Raw genomic sequence first — 20,587 nt, 5'->3', positions numbered from 1 at the left:
GTTGCTCGACCCATTTATTGTCTTAGATGCACTACGAGGGATTAGTTGCTTCCTCTATAATGTCTCCGACAGGATAAGAAAGCTGGGAGCGAATGGCAGCAGTTTACAGAAGCCAGATCTTTGTGGATATTTTGTGATTTAACTCTAAGAGCTGATGTTTGTTTCTGAGCTCCTCGTCTAGACGGTCGCCTTCTCTGTTTGTGTTCAAACACCAACGGCCTCTTTGTGATGTGGACACGTCGGGATGAACTTTAGCTGCAGAAACTTTGAGTTTGAGTCTTTCTGCACTGTTGCACTCTGACTGTTGTTGTTGTTGCCATAATCCCTATAGTCATAGCAGTAGGTTCGTTACCTTTAATTGTCGGTGCAAGCTGTTTTTAGAACGGCGGAGCAGAGCTGTGAGCTGCTCAGAGCTACGCTACGGAGGCTCATGGGATTTCTTGTTTCCCTCATCAAACTCATCAAATACACAATCCAACAACTCCAAAACGCTCTGGTGGAAAAGTTGTGACCTGCACATTCACCACGCTATGAGATAATAACAGAATGTTACCAGACAGAGTTGTTTTAGAGGGAAATTCATGCAAAACCGCTGATGCGCGTTGCCTTCAGGGACAGTTTTTCAGCAAACAGTCTCTGCATTTCCCTCTAAAACAACTCTACTGTCTGGTAACGTTCTGTTATTATCTCATAGCGTGGTGAATGTGCAGGTCACAACTTGTCCACCAGAGCGTTGTGGAGTTGTTGGATTGTGTATTTGATGAGTTTGATGAGGGAAACCAAGAAATCCCATTAGCCTCTGTAGCGTAGCTCTGAGCAGCTCACGACTCTGCTCCGCCGTTCTAAAAATAGCTTGCACCGACAATTAAAGGTAACGAACCTACTGCTAAGACTGTAGGGATTATGGCAACAACAACAACAGTCAGAGTGCAACAGCGCAGAAAGACTCAAACTCAAAGTTTCTGCAGCTAAAGTTCATCCTGACGCCAATTTGCCAAAATGTTGAACTATCCCTTTAAAGTAAAAGCGCCGTGGCATCCTGCTCTCTGAGAAAAACTTTATTCTCTCTACTCTCTGTTGGTCTACAGCCTTTCAGACTCTTTATGTTGGTTTGTGAAGGCTATATGCGTCTTCCTCCTGATCCTCTGAGATCTGAGGAGGTTTGTCACTGAAGAGCCGCAGCTTGTTTTAAATTAAAGGTAATATTAATAAAGATGTGTCCATAAACATCATTTAACGCTCCTGTCCAGGTGTGTTTTAATAAATCCATCCATTTATGATAATCCAAGGTGGAGTTGTTATGGGAAACAGATCAAGTGCAACAGTCCAGACCCCCCTCCACCCTCCACCCCCTCAGTGTTTTTCAGCTCCTCCTGGGGGATCACGAGGCGTTCCCGGTCCAGATGAGATATCATCTCTCTCTCAGTCTTTCTTTATTCAGCTCAGGTTCCTCTGAAACACACACTTGAGTCCTGACGCTGCGTCGCTCCACCTGTTGATGTCCAGCTTCATCCCGACCACCAGCTGTGAACGAGCCCTTCACATGGGTCAGAGACTTGATTAGCATTTTGCTAAATCTGGTGCAACCAACTTTTCACTTCATGTAAATTATTAACGTCATTGCACACTGACCTGTGAATAGACTAAACTAAACTAAACTAAACTAAACTAAACTGTAGAGATCCCGTCCAGTGACATTTTACATTTTACACTCAGCTGCAAAACATCAGTCCACGCTCAAGATCTTGTTTGTTTATTAGATCTCCATTAGCTGCTGTACAAGACAGCAGCTATTCTTCCTGGGGTCAAAACATGTTACAAACGTTTCTTTTTCAAAAATTAATAGCCTACAGAACATTCAACACAGATCATCACCATTCATACAATGGACAACAGCAACACAAAACATAAAAAGCTCATCTCATTTACAAACTGTACTTAAAGGGACAACGAGGAGTTTTGGAAAAGCGAAGCGTTTTCACACTACATTTATGAGCCTCCGCGCGCACCGTATAATTCTTTGACCGGCGCAAGACGGACTCATGTTTTCATTCATCAAGAATTAAAGTCAGAGGTTCAAAGACGATCACATACTGTTGTAGTTCCAACCATAAATGGTGATTCGGCAACGTTATTCTCATGACTCGCCACAAAACCGAAAGTAAGGAAACGCTGGTCGGCTTGACCAGCGTTTCCACCACCACTAATAATAACAAAATAACGATAGAGACAAAACGATATATTTATCGAAAATGGGCCCATTAACAAGTGTGGGTAACGTAGATTCATCCACATTAATGTGAGACTTTTTTATAACCAAATAGAAACTCCTCGTTGTCCCTTTAAGGTACGAAGAAACAGAAATTGTGTGTTGTTGTTTGTGACATATGCAACCATCTCTGAAGATACTCCTTGTACAAATACATCTTTAATCCTTGTTTAAAAGAGGCTGCGCTACCTTCTAGCATCAATAACCTCTGCAGGGAATTCCATGCAACCATCGCTCTGTAATAAACAGTTTTTTGTTTTGCATTTGTTTTACATGGGGGCAACGGGAAACAACCTTCCGACTTCCGAGTAGAATAGTTAATGACTGTCAGAAAAAAAATACTAATTTGGTCTCTGTCTGATTCCAACAGAACCACATCATTTGCAAATAGCAGGGAGCAAATTCTGAGGCTCCCAAACCAAACACACTCCTTTTTATTATGAGAGAGGACAGTGGAGGTTTGACAGGAAACAGGGAGTGAGGATTGGGGAACAGAGTTGAAGCAGTGCTCTCCTGCAGGAGGACCAGAGCTATATTCTCACAGAGGCCAACATTGCACCATGACCTTCTTCTGCTTGGACATGTCTCATTTTGGTAGATGGCTTTGGTTGCTGTTCCCAGCTGCAGGAGACGCCTGGACCAGTCAGGTCTAACACGTGTCTCTGTCTCCGAAGAAGCTGTTTCCTCTCAGGGAGTTCCTGGTAAAAAAAAAATAATTAGGAGGCAGGAACTTTACAGGAAGTGTCCTCTCACTCGGCCGCTGTGTCTCGTCCTGGACTCTTGAGGAGATGTAATCAATGTGCAACAGTTTTGATTAAGTTTGACGATTGAAACTGTTGCACATCACGATAGGACGCTGGACGTCACGTGATGACGGACAGGTGAACATGGCGTTTTAGTGTGGTTTGCTCACCAGATCGGGGAATTTCTATTTCAGAACAGACCAAAATAAAGCTGCGAATTGAAAAGAACGGATTGGAAAGCGATAATCCAGACGGATGTCTCAAGGTCATGCAACAATAATGAGAAGCAGAGCAAAGATTTTGAAGAGCAACGACTGACGAGGAGGCTCCCGCATGGGCAGAAAGTCTGACTAGCACTTTCCTAAGCCATCAAGACTGATGGTGAATACTAAACTTGAAGAGATCAACTTGGCAAATAAATCCCTGTCCAAGGATTTTCACGCTGTGAAGCACAGGGTCACAAATGTAGAACAAATGCAACAGTTTCAATCGTCGAACTTAATCGTTTTGTTTATAGTGCAATCGTTGTGCAGCAGTTTGTCTTTTACTGCTCTTGTTGTTGTTGGTTGTTGTTGTATTTCCGGCAGTGTAGATGCTTCTCTAATAATGCTACATCGGTTTTTAAAATGCTGCTTATTTTTGTGCTTTCTCTTGGCGTCACATCTGGCTCTAAGTGTGCACAATCAGCACCGAGTAAAACCTCAAGCCCCACCGGGGGGTTTTTTGGGGGCCGATCGGAGAACCTACCCTGAGGCTGGGACTCCTTCAGCCCAGGAGAGCCTCCTCCGTGGGGTAGTTCCTGCTTCCAACGGCCCCCAGACCCATAAAACTATACCCTGAGGTTCCTGCTGTGGAAACGCCCCTTCTGACTTGTTTATCATTGATTTTAGCCTCGAGCTGCTCTGGTACTAGTTAGATTTATGAAAACATTTGGTTTGAATAATATGTATTTGTTATTGCCAATCCACAGCCAGCACCACCACACCACCACAGGACCTTCCAGGACCTTCCTACCCCCTACCCCCAAACACTCAGACAAACTGCTGTTAATCACATAAACACAGACCACAGTCAAAGCCCCCCCCCCGGCGACTCCTTCCATGTGATTAGCGCTGAGATATGGTCGATTTGCTTAAAGGTGGTGGCAGAATTTTTAACACCATTTTCCACAGCTCTGAGTCAGCTGTTCTCTCTACAGTGTGTGTGTGTGTGTGTTTGTGTGTGTGTGTGTTACAGAGAGACAGAGCAGTCTTGTTGAGTTTGATGAAGAAGCTCATTTTTGTTGAGGCGTGATACCTTTTTAACATGCATCATTTAACATGCTGACATTATGAAGCTCTTCGGGCCTTAAAAGCTGTTGTTTTTTTTTTCTGAATAGACGTCGGCACATGTTGTTGCACACATGTCGCATTTTTTTAAGGGTCGTTTGTTTCCGTATCCTGACGGCTGAAGGGGTCAACGTCCTGTCCGCTCAAGCAGAAACTGCTGCACATCACTTTCTCTGATGTGGATCTGTATTCATGCACGGACACAGGACTCACAACATCGTCTTCCTGCAGCTTTAAGCTCATTGGTTGACTAGAAAATGCTTCAGATGCATTTTTGGGCAATTTAAACAGCCAATAATATAACAGCCAATAATATTAATGGGCTTCAATTAGTGTAATTACTGAGGTGCTGGGATGTGGATTCTGTTATTTTTACAGAGAACAGCAGGCTGAACCGTTTCCCTACTTGTTTCTGATCCGTGTGCTAAGATAAGCTAAGTGGCTATTGGCTGCAGCCTCATGTTTAACAAACAGACACGAGAGTCAAGTGTCCGACATTTACTTTCAAGACTTTGTTTTTAATCTTATACCAGGAAAAAGCTCGACTCTCTGTGACCTCAGCTCCGTAGAAACACTATAAACACAAACCGAGTGACTTTAACTTTGTTTACCTTTTTTTTTTTTTAAACCAGCAGCATGCTACATTATAGTAGGTTAAAAGACTTGTAAGTGCACATGGAGCTGTCCAGTAACACAGACGACTTTGTTTTGAGCGCTGAATAAAGTCACATGTGTGCACCGGTTGTAAAAGATCGTTTTCAGTTGCAAATCGGCAACATTTAATTTACCAGAGCTGAAAACTTTTAAATGCACATTTAACGTCCATGTGCAAAAAAGATAAACTTAGGTAATTGGTTGATTTTAGAATTACGAAAAAGTAAAAGTGCACACATCAGTCTCTTCACCTTTCACTACTTAACATGGACGACGGACTCGCTCAGACTTTATTGAAGCTTCATGCAAAATTAATTTCAGAATCAGAATCTTAATCTTAATTGATCCTCGGAGGGAAATTCTTTGGCAACAAAAAAACTCTCAATGGAAAAATTAAATGTAGCATGAATAAGAGTTAGAAGATAGAGGTAAAAATCCCAAATAAATGAAATAAAATAGAATAAAGATAAAATATACCATACCCACTTCTTAGATTATACATACATATACCCAACAGCAAAAAATGCGTGGGTATATATACACAGACATATAAACATATTTGCATATTCATATACATCTTCAGCTTTAGAACGAAGTACACGCAGGTGTTCACATTGTGGTCAGAGTTGTATAGTTAGTTTGTGTTTCTTTTTTTATCGACTTTATTTGTTATGGATTTTTCATGTTTGCTTCTGCAGGTGTGTGTGTGTGTGTGTTTGTGTTTGTGTTTGTGTATGTGTATGTGTTTGTGTATGTGTATGTGTATGTGTACATGCAGTACATTTATGTAGGCCCATATGTGGATTGTGTGTAGGAATGCATGTGTCTATGTACTACTGTCACAACTACACCAAACACAGTCACCACCACATGAGTAGAAGCTCATAGTCGTTGATGAAGCCAGGTTTCTGTTGTATAAGTCTATCTTTAGTTTCTGTTGTATAAGTCTTTTAGTTTTTTAGGATAATCAGACACTACCTTTAAAGTTGTCTTTTGTTTTTCACTCTTTCATGTTTCCTTGTACTGTTTGATCATATGTTTCTCCTCATTTCTTCTTTTTCTTTTATATGTTCAAAATGAAAACTACCAACTATCTAATAGCAACTTATAAATAAATAATAACAATAAGAATGACTTAAAGGGAAATTCATTATAAAGTCAATCATAAAGTATAATGGGGGGGAAAATGTGAATGAGAGCGGCAACAACAACGTTATCACTGCAGGATGTTAATGAATCACTGACTTGTCTACTTCCACCTCTCTGTCTATTACTACTGACACGTTTCCCAGACGACTGTTTAAAGGCAGAACTGAGCCGCTCGTCTGTCACACGCTCATTTACATGTCGTCGTGATCGGGAGTGGAGATTATACGATAAAATGGCCGAGGCCTCGTCGCCGTCGTCGTCACAGCGCTGACTGAGCTCCAAACTCCATCAGCTTCACTCTGTCTGTGTGAACATAAATACACATTTACTCCTTCCTCTCTCACATTCTTTTACTCTCTCTACTTCCTGTCTTCCACACTTTTCTTTCACTTCCTCCTCTCTCTTTCTCTCTCTGTGTTTCTCGTCGTATTTTGGGTCAAGGCCTGAAGTAAACCATCTCTAATGGGGGGCGGGGGGGGTCTGACAGATAGAGAGCATGAGGAGTGCATGAAATGTTTGGAGGAATTCAGAAAGAGAAGGAGGGATGAGAAGGAGGATATAGAGGGAGGGGGAGAGATAGGGAGTCCCCACCCTCTTCTTCTCTCTCTCTCCCTCTCCCTCTGTTATCCCACTCCCCTTCTCTCTCTGGCCTTATTTGGTCATGTTACTGTGGCTGCAGCAGCTGAGAGGGAGAAGGAGCGAGAGGGAAAGGAGGGAAGGATGGACAGATTTTTCTTTTTTTCTCCTCTTTTCGCCTTCTCAGAAAAAAAAGAGAGAGAGCTTTGGTCTTGATGAGAGGTGAAGTCAGAGGAAAGCCAGGACACAGAGGGAGAGAGGGAGAGAGGGAGGAGGGGAGGAGAGGAGAGCAGATTAACTCTGTAGGGAAATGTGTCTGTGGGTTTGGACTGGAAACGTCGTCGTCGTCGTCGTCGTCACAGAAGAGGAACTTCTCCTCCGCGGGAACTAAAGAGGAACTCGTTGTCGGAGCTAAAACTGTGTCCACAAGCAAATCTAGGAGCCGTTTCTGTCCACAACCACCACACCCCCCTCCTCCCCCCACCCTCACCCCTCCTGAGTCTCACCCTTATCTATGCAAATGAGCTGCAACAATCAGAGTGGAGCTCTGACGACAGCAACAGCATCCCATCATTTTGTTGTTGCTGTGGTTACAAACTCTGACTCTGACTGACTGCAACTTATTGCTCAGTCACATCATAATACACACACACATGCACGGCACGCATGCATACGCACACACACACACGCACATGCACACATTAATCACTCGTACTTGAAACAGTCCTTTGATCTCCATTCAGAACAATGATGAATAGTAATTAAAGTGCAAACACACACACAGACACACACATGCACAGACACGCACAGACACGCACACACCTGTCATTCGCCTGTTTTCTTTAATCTGCTGTGAAACTGGATTCTTCTCCTGTGTTTACTGTAGTTTCAACTTGTTTTTTTCAGTGTGTGTGTGTGTGTGTGTGTTTATTTTTAGCTGCAGCTGTGACATGTTTCCCACACTGTAGTGTTGTCGTGCACTCAGAGCGTAGTCAGTCACACATATTCCCACTTATTTCTCATTTTTAGTCTTTTTGAGTAGGTTGTTTTTGTTGGGTTGTTTTACAGAAAAAGAAAACACACTTATTTATAAAAACTATGATGGGATGATCTTCATCTAAGTTTCAGGTGTGGTGGACAAACACAGTTTCTCTAATAACACACAGACATGTTTCTAACTCGTTCAGGAAAAAGTCAAAGTAAATGAACCTTTGATGTGAAACAAGCTCTTCAGCAGCTGCTCAAATGTTCACGAGGAATTTCAACTATTTCTCCTCAGGTCGTTCGTTCTGCAGCATCTTCACTGGTTTAATGTTTAGACTCTGACTGAACAGCTCCATCACTGTCTGATGTAGATGTAGAGCCTTCATCTGGATGAAACTAACTGAAATGTCAGATTTAATCTATTTCCTCGTCATTTCCGATCATTTGAGGTTTGACTGGTCCTCTTTTAATGACATCATCATTCACATTTGCAGTGTTATCGTTTCAATAAGCTTCTGCTTCTTGTTCAGGTCTGGACTCTGTGGTCACATTGGACCACGTTTCCTCCTTGAAGATGATGGTTCAACTTTCCCCCCCGTCCTTTCAGTCTTTAAAAATGTGTTGGACGGTTCTTAACCCAGTTTTAGTCTCAGTAATCTCCTTAGAGATTGATTGTAGAGATTGTTTTTATTTGCTTGATGCCAATAATTTTACCCTTCTGAAACAGATTAACATCTTCTCCATGACAACAGGATGTGTCTTCCGCAATTGTTGTTTATAAAATGGACTGCAGGGTTAAATAAGTTGTTGCCAGCTGAAACATAATCATCCATGCAGTAATTATCCAATGGGAGGCTCTGACCTATTAGCTTAGTTAAATCCAAGTGATGATTTTTTTTTTTTTTGGACGTGCAGTGTATTTTTTAACCATGTTCAGGTTTAAACTATAATCGTGGCATAAAATGATCAGAAAAAGACAATTAGATTGTTAACCACAGCGCTGAGTTCAGTGTCAGTGTCCACAGTCACTTTGACATGAACCTTCATAACCCTGATCCGTCTATTTCCCCCCTGATGATGATGATGTTGATGATGTTGAGCTGCAAAAGTTCACACACACACACTGTCCCTTTTTATACCATACATAGTGCTGCATGTTCGTCCCTTACTTTCCTCGGTCGGTTCAACATTTTTCAGCTTCATCTGTGTCGGCCATGACGGGAAGCCTTCCTCTCTTGAAGTGATTCCTTTAAGCCCTTCAGCCGATACTCTTTCACATTTCTTATCATTCTGCCTTTCTTTTTCTTTTTTTTTCTTGCCTTTGGAGTCCACTCCGCTGGACGCCCACAGAACTGAATCATCTCCATTTATAGACAGTTCATCTCTCTGTGCACTGATGAATATTTAAAAAAAAAAAACTCTTTGACATGATTGTGTTCACCTTTTCAACCTTCTTGAAAATCAGTGATGATCTTGACCCCAAGTCGAGTCGAGTGTTTCACTCACAGTCGTCAGGTGTGTTTTCATCGACTATTATGGATCATTCTGAAGCTTTCAATATAACAAGAACAAGAACAATACAGTCATATTGTGTTTGTTTATAACTGTGACTTGGACGAACATCCGACTATATTTTAGGACAAGTTTATATATAAATGCACTGTTCTGCTTTCCTCCACTTCTATATAATAGATCTTCTTTGAAATCTTTGTCTGCATTTATTCCTGTCTGTGTCTGTTCTGTGCAGACTGTCTGTTCAGGCTGTGCCCGATGAACCGGTACTCGGCCCAGAAGCAGTTCTGGAAAGCAGCGAAGCCCGGAGGGAACACCGACACCGTGCTGCTCAACAAGCTCCATGTGAGTGAAGTGACGACATCATCGCCTCCCAGCAGTCACCACCAACACACAACACACCAACACACCAACACACCGGTGCACTAAACTGCACCACGCTACAGATCCAGTTAAAGGGATAGTTCAACATTTTGGCAAATTGGCCCATTGCCATAATCCCTATAGACATAGCAGTAGGTTCGTTACCTTTAACTGTCGGTGCAAGCTATTTTTAGAACGGCGGAGCAGAGCCGCGAGCTGCTCAGAGCTACGCTACGGAGGCTAATGGGATTTCTTGGTTTCCCTCATCAAACTCATCAAATACACAATCCAACAATTCCAAAACGCTCTGGTGGACAAGTTGTGACCTGCACATTCACCATGCTATGAGATAATAACAGAACGTTACCAGACAGAGTTGTTTTAGAGGTAAATTCATGCAAAACCGCTGATGTGCGTTGCCTTCAGGGACAGTTTTCCATCAAGCAGTCTCTGTGTTTACCTCTAAAACAACTCTGTCTGGTAACGTTGTGTTATTATCTCATAGCGTGGTGAATGTGCAGGTCACAACTTGTCCACCAGAGCGTTTTGGAGTTGTTGGATTGTGTATTTGATGAGTTTGATGAGGGAAACCAAGAAATCCCATGAGCCTCCATAGTGTAGCTCTGAGCAGCTCGCCGCTCTGGTCTGCCGTTCTAAAAATAGCTTGCACCGACAATTAAAGGTAACGAACCTACTGCTTTGATTATAGGGATTATGGCAATGGGCCAATTTGCTAACATGTTGAACTATCCCTTTAAATAAAAGTTTAGTTTCTTATTCTGCAGTTTGGATTCAGATGAAACTGGAATCAGAGCTGTGCAGTGACGTTGAGGCTGTGAACGGTTTATCAGCAGCTTTTAAAGGAATCATGAATATTTGCTGAGGTTGAATTTTAAAGTCCTTTTATAGACATTTCTGAAGTCTTTCACTCCGACTGTCCTACCTTTCTGCCCCGTGCACTGCCGCCCGTGGTGGTGGTGCAATACCATTTAAAGCAATCTGCTATCTGACACACACACTCATAAAGTGAACGATTACAATCTCCTGCTGGTTTCTATGGAGATGTGAGCCACAGTTTTCAGTCGGAGCTCCTCTGCTCAAGTGTAATTCTTTTGGAGAACATTACTACTCTGCTGCTGCTGCACAGAAAAGCAAAGCAGATCACATGACTTCATACCAAACAACTGTGTTTGACTGTTATCAGTGGAAATGATTGTGCAACATTGTCGATCTTAATTCTTTAATAAACACACACACTCTTTTATGTCTCTGTTGCTTCGCAGCATGCAGCCGACCTGGAGAAAAAGCAGAACGACTCTGAAAACAAAAAGCTGCTGGGAACAGTGATTCAGTATGGGAATGTCATTCAGGTTTGTTTTATTTTGTTCTCACACACAAATGGAAATCATCTGCTCGGTGTTTACTCAGATAAACTTTGCTGAGGTTTGATTAAACTGAGATTCCCGGGAAATGAAACAGGCCAGAGACTCCTCCTCCTCCTCCTCTTCATATCTTACATTTGAAATGCAGCTCAGCGTGAGTTTCATATTGACCCAGTTTAAATAAAATAAAAAACAAACCCATGTTAGAGTCCAGATACTAGGGCTGGGCCAAAAGATCGATTTTTATATTAATCGCAATTTTTTTCTGGCGATTTTTAAAAATCGATTCTCGATTCTCATATGAGAATCGATTTTTAAAAAAATTAAAACATTTTTATTTTTTTTATTTTTTTTGGGACAACCAATCTTTATTGTACGATCATGTATTCTGTGCCATTACACTCGACAAAGTCAAACCGGCCTGTTGTGTTCGTTTGTTCACAGATATCTATGTGAACAAACAAACACAGACAAACTGATGTGTGTATTGTTTTTTGTAAATATGACTTATGATGTATTGTTAAGTGTTTGGTTTAACCTGCTCTTGTTTAAAGAAAGAAAATCACAATAATTGAAATATAAAATCGCAATACTTGGTAAAATCGAATCGCAATACTTGTTTAATCAGAATCACAATTTAAATCGAATCGGGACCCAAAAATCGTTAGAGAATCGAATCGGCACAAAAGCATATCGGCCCAGCCCTACCAGATACAAGTTTAATGTGATCGTTTCCAGCAGGAACCTTGAATGCACTGCAGGCGGTTTTCTTACTTTAGATTTCTCTCTGTCTGATGCATTCATGTGTCTCCTGCAGCTCCTCCACCTGAAGAGCAACAAATACCTGACGGTGAACAAGCGGCTGCCGGCGCTGCTGGAGAAGAACGCCATGAGGGTGATGCTCGACACGGCTGGAAACGAGGGCTCCTGGTTTTACATCCAGCCCTTCTACAAACTACGCTCCATTGGGGACAGCGTGAGTCGGGGTTTTAAGAGTTTGGTGCATTGTGGGGAAAGCTTTACTGTATTTTTCATTTAAAATATTTGCACTCACCACAGCGAATAAGTCCCCTGAGGTCAAGGTGCGGCCGTGGAGCAGCACAGGTCGCCTTTACCGCCCTGATCCTCTCACATCTCTCCCAGGATGGAGCTGTGCCAACACCCAGCTGGTGGTTAAGGTTTAGACTCCATCGTGGTCTGATGTGGATTTATTTCAGTGTTCAGTGAGGCCTGGCTGTCACAATTATGACATCATCGCCTGATCGCAATCATTTTCAGGGTTCCCACGCGTCCTGGAAAACCTGGAGAAGCTGGAAAATGGTTGACCAATGGAAAATGAGAAAAAAAAAAGTCGGTAACACTTTACTTGAATAGGTATTCATAAGATTGACATACAGTAACACTGTCATAACCAGCTGTCATAAACATCAATGAATACTTATGACAGCTGTCGTTAAGTGTCATTCGGTAAGTTATGTCACTTTTGATGCAAAGTTGACATTATTTGAGATGTCCTTGTTATGAGAACTTGACATAATTTTTAAAGTTTGGCAATTAGGTCTGCTATGACAGTTTACATTGTCTTTATGTCAAGTTGTCAGAACAAAAACATCTCAAATAATGTCAACTTTGCATTAAAAGTGACATAACTTACCGAATGACACTTAACGACAGCTGTCAGAAGTATTCATTGATGTTTATGTGTATGAGCTGTTATGTCATGGTTATGACAGTGTTATGTCAATCTTATGAATACCTATTCAAGTAAAGTGTTACCAAATAGTCAAATGTCCTGGAAAAGCTTGAGTTGTCCTGGAAAATTGTTTATCACATCATGGCATCATCAGCTACCAGAGCTCGATTTGACTTCTCTTCTAAAGAAGTGTCTATTGAGAAAACTAGAGACTTGGAGTTGATGGTGTTTCTAGTGTTGGACCACGAGCATGATGAGGGTTTTCTCTGCTGAGTGACAGATAGAAGAGCAGCAGAGAACTGTAGTGGGCGTCGTTTAAAAACAAAAACAACATGTTTGAGTTGTTCTATGACACATTTTTCATTATTTCTCAGCATGACTGCACATCTTTAAATCAGACTTCTGGGGGTGAGCGACACAAAAGCACCAATGGGACGGGGGATGTGTTAGTTCAGGGGTTCTCAACTAGTCTCACTCTGGGACCCACATTTTCCCATGGTCATTAAGTCGCGACCCACTTTTATAGAATTCAAACCAAGAATTTTTTTTTAAAGCCTTTAAAAACTCATTTTGCTCTTTATTGAGCGTTTTATTGAAAGTGCATTTCAGGGCACATGAATGAAACTGAGGAGGACCATGACAACTGCATTTACGGAAGTGAATAGAAAAATATCAAACTGCACAAAATGGAGACCAACAAAATGATATATTACATCTCTGCATTCAGAGCATATTCACAAAAGTGAATAAATATCAAATGGTATTTTCACTGCATTCAGGCCACATTAATAAGAAACTGATATCTTTGCATTCAGAGCAAATGGAGCAAATAATAAGAAACTGAGGAGGACCATTACAACTGCATGTGTTCACATGTCTCGCGTGCCTTTCAAAATAAGTTATTTTTCAAAATAAAAGACATGTCCAACATCAGATGAGCATTAAATATTATTTACTTTTTTGACCAGCTGTCCGTGACCCAATTTTGGGTCCCGACCCACCAGTTGAGAACCACTGTGTTAGTTAATGGTGTGATAACATGTCTGTCAGGCTGTAGCAGCTGAAAATAGAAAAGAGTGAAGACTGATTTTGCATAATGATCCATTGCTCAGTATGAAAACAGCTGGATGAAACTAACAGAAATGTCACATTTCCATCAATGGCCCAATTCCAATCCGACCCCTCACGGACTCACTGACTTAGAGGCGCGTTCACGGGAAGTCCATGAGTGTGTGAGGGCTGTTCCATTGTCAGATCATCAAGTCAGTAAGTCAGTGAATGAGCCCTTACTGCCCCCTTACCGTAAGTCAGCACCGATGCTGACTTTGGGTAAGCAAATTACCCACAGTTCATAGCGCTGTGAAGTCAAACACATGGGATGCTGTCTGAATGCGAGTGTTAAAAAAAAAAGAAAAGTAAATTAACACACGTAGACAGAGAGGCCAGTCTTGTTAATAGACAGGAGCCAAAAAAAAGAAAGAAATGAAAAGAAAAGAAGTCACTGTCAGTATTAACGTGCAGTTTGTGATTATTGATGATGATTTGATCAGATCTGATCCAGGAGTATTTTGTTTTGAGTCGTGTTGAAAGTACGGTAAATTATCGGTCCAAGAGCGGAGTCAAAAACATTCTGTTGTCAAGGTAACGTGTCGTGAGAGTGGGTAAGTGCTGTTCCATTCATGTTTACAGCATCTGGACCCTCACAGACTCTCACACTCTGTCACTCAGAGCTGACGTCACTTCAGTCAGTGAGGGTTCAGGGCTCGAGTCTTCAGGGGACGGATTGGAACTGGGCCACTGTTTCCTTGTTGTTTTCCACCATTTGAGGTTTGACTGGTCCTCTTCAGGCTGTGCCCCCTTCTTCTTCTTCTGCTTTGATTTAAAGGGACAACGAGGAGTTTTGGAAAAGCGAAGCGTTTCCACACATACATTTCTACATTTATGAGCCTCCGCGCACCGTGAAATTCTTTGATCAGCGCAAGACAGACTCATGTTTTCATTCATCAAGAATTAAAGTCAGAGGTTCGAAGACGATCACATACCGTCGTAGTTCCAACCATAAACGGCGATTCGGTGGCGTTATTCTCATGACTCTCCACGAAACCGAAAGTAAGGAAACGCTGGTCGGCTCGCCCAGCATTTCCGCCACCACTAATAATATCAAAATAACGATAGAGACAAAACTATATATTTATTGAAAATGGACCCATTAACAAGTGTGGGTAGCGTAGATTCATCCACATTAACGTGAGACTTTTTTATAACCAAATAGAAACTCCTCGTTGTCCCTTTAATGACACATGAGTGGAGTTTGGTGCATTGTGGGAAAAGCTTTACTGTATTTTTTATTTAAAATATTTGCATCACCCTAGTGAATAAGTCCCCTGAGGTCAAGGTGCGGCCGTGGAGCAGCACAGGTCGTCTTTACCGCCCTGATCCTCTCACATCTCTCCTAGGATGGAGCCGTGCCAACACCCAGCTGGCCTTCACCTGGTCACAAAGCTCTTGTTGGCAACCGGCTCCTCTTCCCTGCAGCAGGAAGTAGTGGGCACCTGCCCAAGGACAAAATGAACCACGGCAGAAGCCCAGCCTTTTTTTTTTTTCTTTTTTTTTCTGCTAAGCTCCTCTCAGAGTCGGTACAGTACGGCATGAGGCCGGAGCAGCAGGACCCGTGTGCAAAAATAAAACTGGACTCGGTCCTCACCTGCTGAAAATAGTACGAAGACAATGACGTGCAAGACTGAGGATTTCTTATTCTTGTCTCTGTGTGTATCAGAGAGTCAAAGTTGAGGAGATGATGAGTGTGTAGCTGCTGTAGCTGATGTTCACACTTGGCTTCCATTTTGTGCCAAATGTGTTCAATAAAAGAACATTTTTGAGATAAATAACTGAAAACATTAAAGTAAAAGTTGCTCCATTCCTCTTAATCCTGCCCCCTGCAGCCTGGATATTATTACTGATGTGTTTTTGAAACTTTCTTTTTATTGAAGTTTTCAGTTCTTTTTTTCCCCCAACAATAAAAATCAAATAAAGAAAAATAGACAGAGAATAAAAGTGAACAGACAGGTTGACAAGGCTGACACAGTTACACGTTAAAGAATATGAAGTCCATCTTTCCTAATACTTTGTAAACTGTTCAGCCGTGGTCTTAGGGTGAAGGTCAGTTTTTCCATGCATGTATTTGGTTAACAATGTTGATCCAGTCGTTCCTTTAAGGCAAAATTGTCTGCAGCAAGAAGGCCTGTATCATTGCATTTATTGTATTCAGTATATTTTATCCTATTCTAAAGCCTGACCAGGGACAAAGACTGCAAATTTGATGAAGCTAGACGTCTTATATGCATCACATTTCCCATTTTTTTTGTGGCAATAATGTTGTATGTATCGTCCCTGTTAAATAAACATTTAAATAAATAAATAAAAAGAGCACTTTATAAAGATAGTTGTCGTGGGCCATAAGTCCAACTGGAATTTTACCCAAATACAGTGTAATAAATGAAAAACTTTCAAACCAAAGATTGACCGAAGTTCTCCAGCAAATTCTTGCCAATATGGTTGAATAAGGAGCAAAACCCAGAATATATGAAGGTGGTCGGCCATCGTCCGTCCACATTGCCTACTCCGATGTGTTTTAATGTTTTTGTATTTCTGTGTCTCTGTGTTTGACTGCAGGTGGTGATCGGGGACAAAGTGGTGCTGAACCCCGTCAACGCCGGTCAGCCGCTGCACGCCAGCACGCACCAGCTGGTCGACAACCCAGGATGCAACGAGGTTCGACTGAACGTCGTCTTCTTCACTCCTCACATGTTTCTGTGGGAGTTTCTTCTTCTGCTGCTGCTGCTCAACAATCTAATTATAGCTTTTTTTTTGTATTTCTTCTAACTGCTGCCTGATGTGAAACAGTTGCAGTTGTTGTTCCCTTTGTCCTCCTGATTCAGCACAGTTTAGTTCAGCAGAACAGAATAATGCCAACGCTGCATGTGGAGGATTGTGTTGCTTCTCTTTCTCTCACACACACACACACACACACACACACACACACACACACACACACACACACAGACACACAACACTGAGCTGCTCTGTGTTACTTAACAACATTACCTCAGTCAGTTTTAGGCCAGTTGTACCATTGTTCCTGTTTACTGAGGCTGGGACAAACTCATTTTCTTCCTTATTTATGTTTCTGGCTGCAGTTTACATGGTGATAGTGACGGTGAGAAGAATGTATGTATGTAAACCGACATGATGCATGTCACCAAGAAGTGATTAATGGTTTTCCTGCTCTGGATTGACATGCAGTGGAGAATGAAGTCATTAAAATACAAGTTTCTTCTGCTTCGGCTGCAGAAATCCAACATGCATATGACTAAGAAATGAAAATATGAACAATAAATGCTGTGAATATGTAACTACAGTCACATTTAGTTCAGTTAGACAAGATATTGATCTGTTGAACAGTTGGAAAAATATTCTCTGGAATGAGGAAAAAGCAAACAAAATCCCACAGACACTGAACTATCCCTTTAACCTTGACCTTAAAGCTGCTGCCAGGACGTCAAACTCTGATTGTTTAGTTTTGTTTTCTCAGGTGAACTCGGTCAACTGTAACACCAGCTGGAAGATCGTGTTGTTCATGAAATGGAGCGACAATCAGGAAATCATCCTGAAAGGGGTTCGTCTCAAACACACACACACACACACACACACACACACACATCATGCACTTTTTATTATTATTGCATTTATAGCTAAAACTGCAAATACCTGTGTCTGTCTTGCTTTTTGTCTCAGTGAAAATGTTGGGAATGTGTTCAGTGTGACATGAAACAAGCTGTCGAAGTAAATATTTGAAGTTGTTTTTTAGGTGAAGCTGAATATTTCTGACAGTAACAGGTGTTGTTGTTGTTTCCAGGGCGACGTGGTGCGACTGTTTCACGCCGAGCAGGAGAAATTCCTCACGTGTGACGATCACAGGAGAAAACAATACGTCTTCCTTCGCACTACTGGACGGCAGTCGGCGACCTCGGCCACCAGCAGCAAAGCACTGTGGGAGATCGAGGTGTGTGCAGCAGCAGCAGCAGTGAATCGCTCTTTTCTTTCCTTTTTTTTTTTTTTTTTTAAATATCAACACCGGTGTGAGGTTTCACCGCTGTGTTTCCCCGGTATCAGGTTGTGCAGCATGATCCGTGTCGAGGGGGGGCCGGGTACTGGAACAGCCTGTTCAGGTTCAAACACCTGGCTACGGGACACTACCTGGCTGCAGAGGTTAGTGCGCTGGAAAACACAATAAATACATTTATATTATTGTTCTGTACATTCACATGGATAGAACAGACAATAGAATATCCACTGCACATGATTTAAACTGAAGGATTACTGCACCAGCTACTCATTGAACCACTTTGCGGTTTTGCAGGTGAATCCAGAGTATGAGGAGGAGTGTCTGGAGTCTCGCTCTTCAGTGAGTAAAACATGAATGAATGAACTTTATTATCATTATACAAACTGATCAATAAAATTCAATGTGGCTTCCTGTCGAGGTTAAGGTGTTCCATCCTATCTTAAGAAGATAAGATGGAACAGAATAAACAAAATAAAAAGTTAAATAACAGCAGCATAGTCACAAACGCTATCATACACTCAACAATTTGAATTGAGGAACCACTAGAGAATAAGAAATATAAGAAAGAAAAATATGCATAAATAAATGAAAAGTAAAAAGAAATAGTGTAATAACTTTCAGGTCATACAAGGATAGAAAGATCAAATGGCATAAAGTAATAAAGAGTTAATAAATATATAAATAAAAAAAGAGGGAACGGTGGTAATACTGTCTAAATTAAAAATGCAATATATATATATAGAACAATTAAAAACAATAAAAGCCAATTGAAATGTTTTCTATTTCATTCTTTCTTATTGATCTATTTACACTTTAATGTATGTTAATACCTGCAGCTGTAACAGTGATTTCTCTGTCTAGGATCAGTAAAGTATCTCTTATATTAATCCTATCTAATAGTGCTAATAATCTAAAAATACTCAAATAAATTCATTTAATTCAAAAGCCAAACTAAACAGGTAGGTCTTGGGTTTGCTTGTTAGAATAATCCACAGGTTGATAGATTATACTTCAGTAATATTCACAGTGTGTTGCAGTAGATGTGTCTGAGCAGCAGATGGCGACGTCGTGCTGTGAATGAGTCTCAGAGACGGAGCTGCAGGTCGTTGCTGTTGCTCATTATTGAACTGACTCAGTCTTGAACTTTATCTGTTGTTTCTACAGTAAAATAACTAAAGTCTTAGTAAAATAATGAAGAAATAGTCTGAGAATGATCAAGGTCCTGTAAAAAAGAATAAAAAAGGAGAAAAAGAAAAAAATGGAAAACAGCCGCCATTGTTTTAAAAGACTGTTTTCATTATATTTGAGTCTAAACAAGTGTAAAAAAAAAAAAAGGCCTCAAAATTTAGGAAAATTAAAATCCCACTTCAAATAATTTCACCAGGACATTTTTTCCAGTTCATCAAGTGCATGAAGCCATCTGAAGCTCCGACTAATCAGATGAAGCCGTTTCGTCACAGGTCCTCTCAGGTGACTGTTATTGGCTTATTGAGTTAAAGACTGTGACAGTTTTACTTGGAAAAACTCAACTGACACATAAAAGAGTCGTTGTTGTTGCTCCGCTGCTGCAGTCGTCATCATCATCATCATCACCCCCCAACCCCCTCTTCCTCCTCCTCCTCCTCATCCGCTGCTTTTCATTTTCCTTATCTTGAGTCATGTTCTCCTGGAAATGTTTCCACGGAGCTGGAGCTGTCTGACCCCTAGTGATCCCCACGTCTCAAACACACACACACACACACACACACACAGATAGATACTCTCAGTGATTGAGATGTCTTTCTTTTTTTAACATTTAAAAAAAAAATTATGATAATTTTTTATTATATAATGCGTGCAAATAGACAAAACATACCCTCTCATGCGTACATATACTGATTAATACTGCAAAAAAGAATAATAATAGTAGTAATGATGATGTTAATAATGATAAAATTAATAATAACAGTTATAATGACATGACACAAATATCAAGAGTAATAAAACGAAAAAATAAATAAATAATATCAATTCAAAAATGATTAAAAGTGAAAAAAAGGAAAAGAAAAACACACACTGACACAAAAAGAGTGTACCTAGTTCCTTTGAACGTATATTTATGTTGTAGGTTTCTGCAGCTCTCATTTACAGGGAGTCATAGATTAAACGCGATACCTGCATTAAGATTTTCTCTTTCTTGTCGTCCTCCATTATCGTCCTTTCCATGTTCAAGTTTTTCTCCAATGTGAAACGGTACAGTAGGGGCTTCGGTATCTTTCCAATGTTGGAGAATTAATTTCTTAAAAACTAAAGATGAATAAAGAATTTGATTGCAATGTTTTTCATGGAGGTCATTTCTAATCTGACTTTGGTGTTTTCTGCGACTCGTCCCCTCAGCTGGACTCGGAGCAGGAAGCGCTACGAGCTCGTCTGAGGAACGTCCAGGACAAAGTGATGTACACGCTGGTGTCTGTTCCCGACGGCAACGACATCTCCTCCATATTCGAGCTGGACCCGACCACGCTGAGAGGCGGAGACTCGCTGGTGCCCAGGTTAGAGAAGAGATGACATGACGCCGCCGCCGCCGCCGTCGCCATGACAACAAGCTGGTGATGTGTTAACTGCAGATATGAGTGTGGAACAGGACATGGTCTAATGATCCCTGGTCCGTCACTGTTTCCACTGAAAACCAAACAGCTCGTCTCACGTAGGGGACTTCCACCGTTCATCAAGTCATCATCCTCACACGGTTACAACACAATAAACCACGGCTACAGTGTGTGTGTGTGTGTGTGTGTGCGTGTGTGTGTGTGTGATGACGCCGGTTAGT

General features: G+C 41.3%; 1 protein-coding gene across 10 annotated transcripts in view; it reads left to right on the top strand.

Annotated features, from left to right (window-relative positions):
• The window catches only part of LOC146986774 (inositol 1,4,5-trisphosphate-gated calcium channel ITPR1), a 117,964-nt gene that overhangs the window by 15,801 nt on the left and 81,576 nt on the right, over positions 1-20,587 (top strand). For all 10 annotated transcript variants that reach the window (XM_085775591.1, XM_085775589.1, XM_085775588.1 and 7 more), the window contains exons 4-12: positions 9,451-9,560; positions 10,862-10,948; positions 11,778-11,936; positions 16,326-16,424; positions 17,245-17,328; positions 17,569-17,715; positions 17,826-17,921; positions 18,073-18,117; positions 20,155-20,309. In XM_085775591.1, the coding sequence (XP_085631717.1) occupies positions 9,451-9,560; positions 10,862-10,948; positions 11,778-11,936; positions 16,326-16,424; positions 17,245-17,328; positions 17,569-17,715; positions 17,826-17,921; positions 18,073-18,117; positions 20,155-20,309 (982 nt within the window). The remainder of the gene's footprint in view (positions 1-9,450; positions 9,561-10,861; positions 10,949-11,777; positions 11,937-16,325; positions 16,425-17,244; positions 17,329-17,568; positions 17,716-17,825; positions 17,922-18,072; positions 18,118-20,154; positions 20,310-20,587) is intronic.

The sequence above is a fragment of the Trachurus japonicus genome, chromosome 5 (genome assembly GCF_045865225.1).
Source record: "Trachurus japonicus isolate A0001 chromosome 5, Traja_1.0".
In the NCBI taxonomy this organism is placed as follows: Eukaryota; Metazoa; Chordata; class Actinopteri; order Carangiformes; family Carangidae; genus Trachurus; species Trachurus japonicus.
The sequence above is the reverse complement of the archived record's forward strand: the minus strand, read 5'-3'. Positions and strand labels throughout refer to the sequence as shown.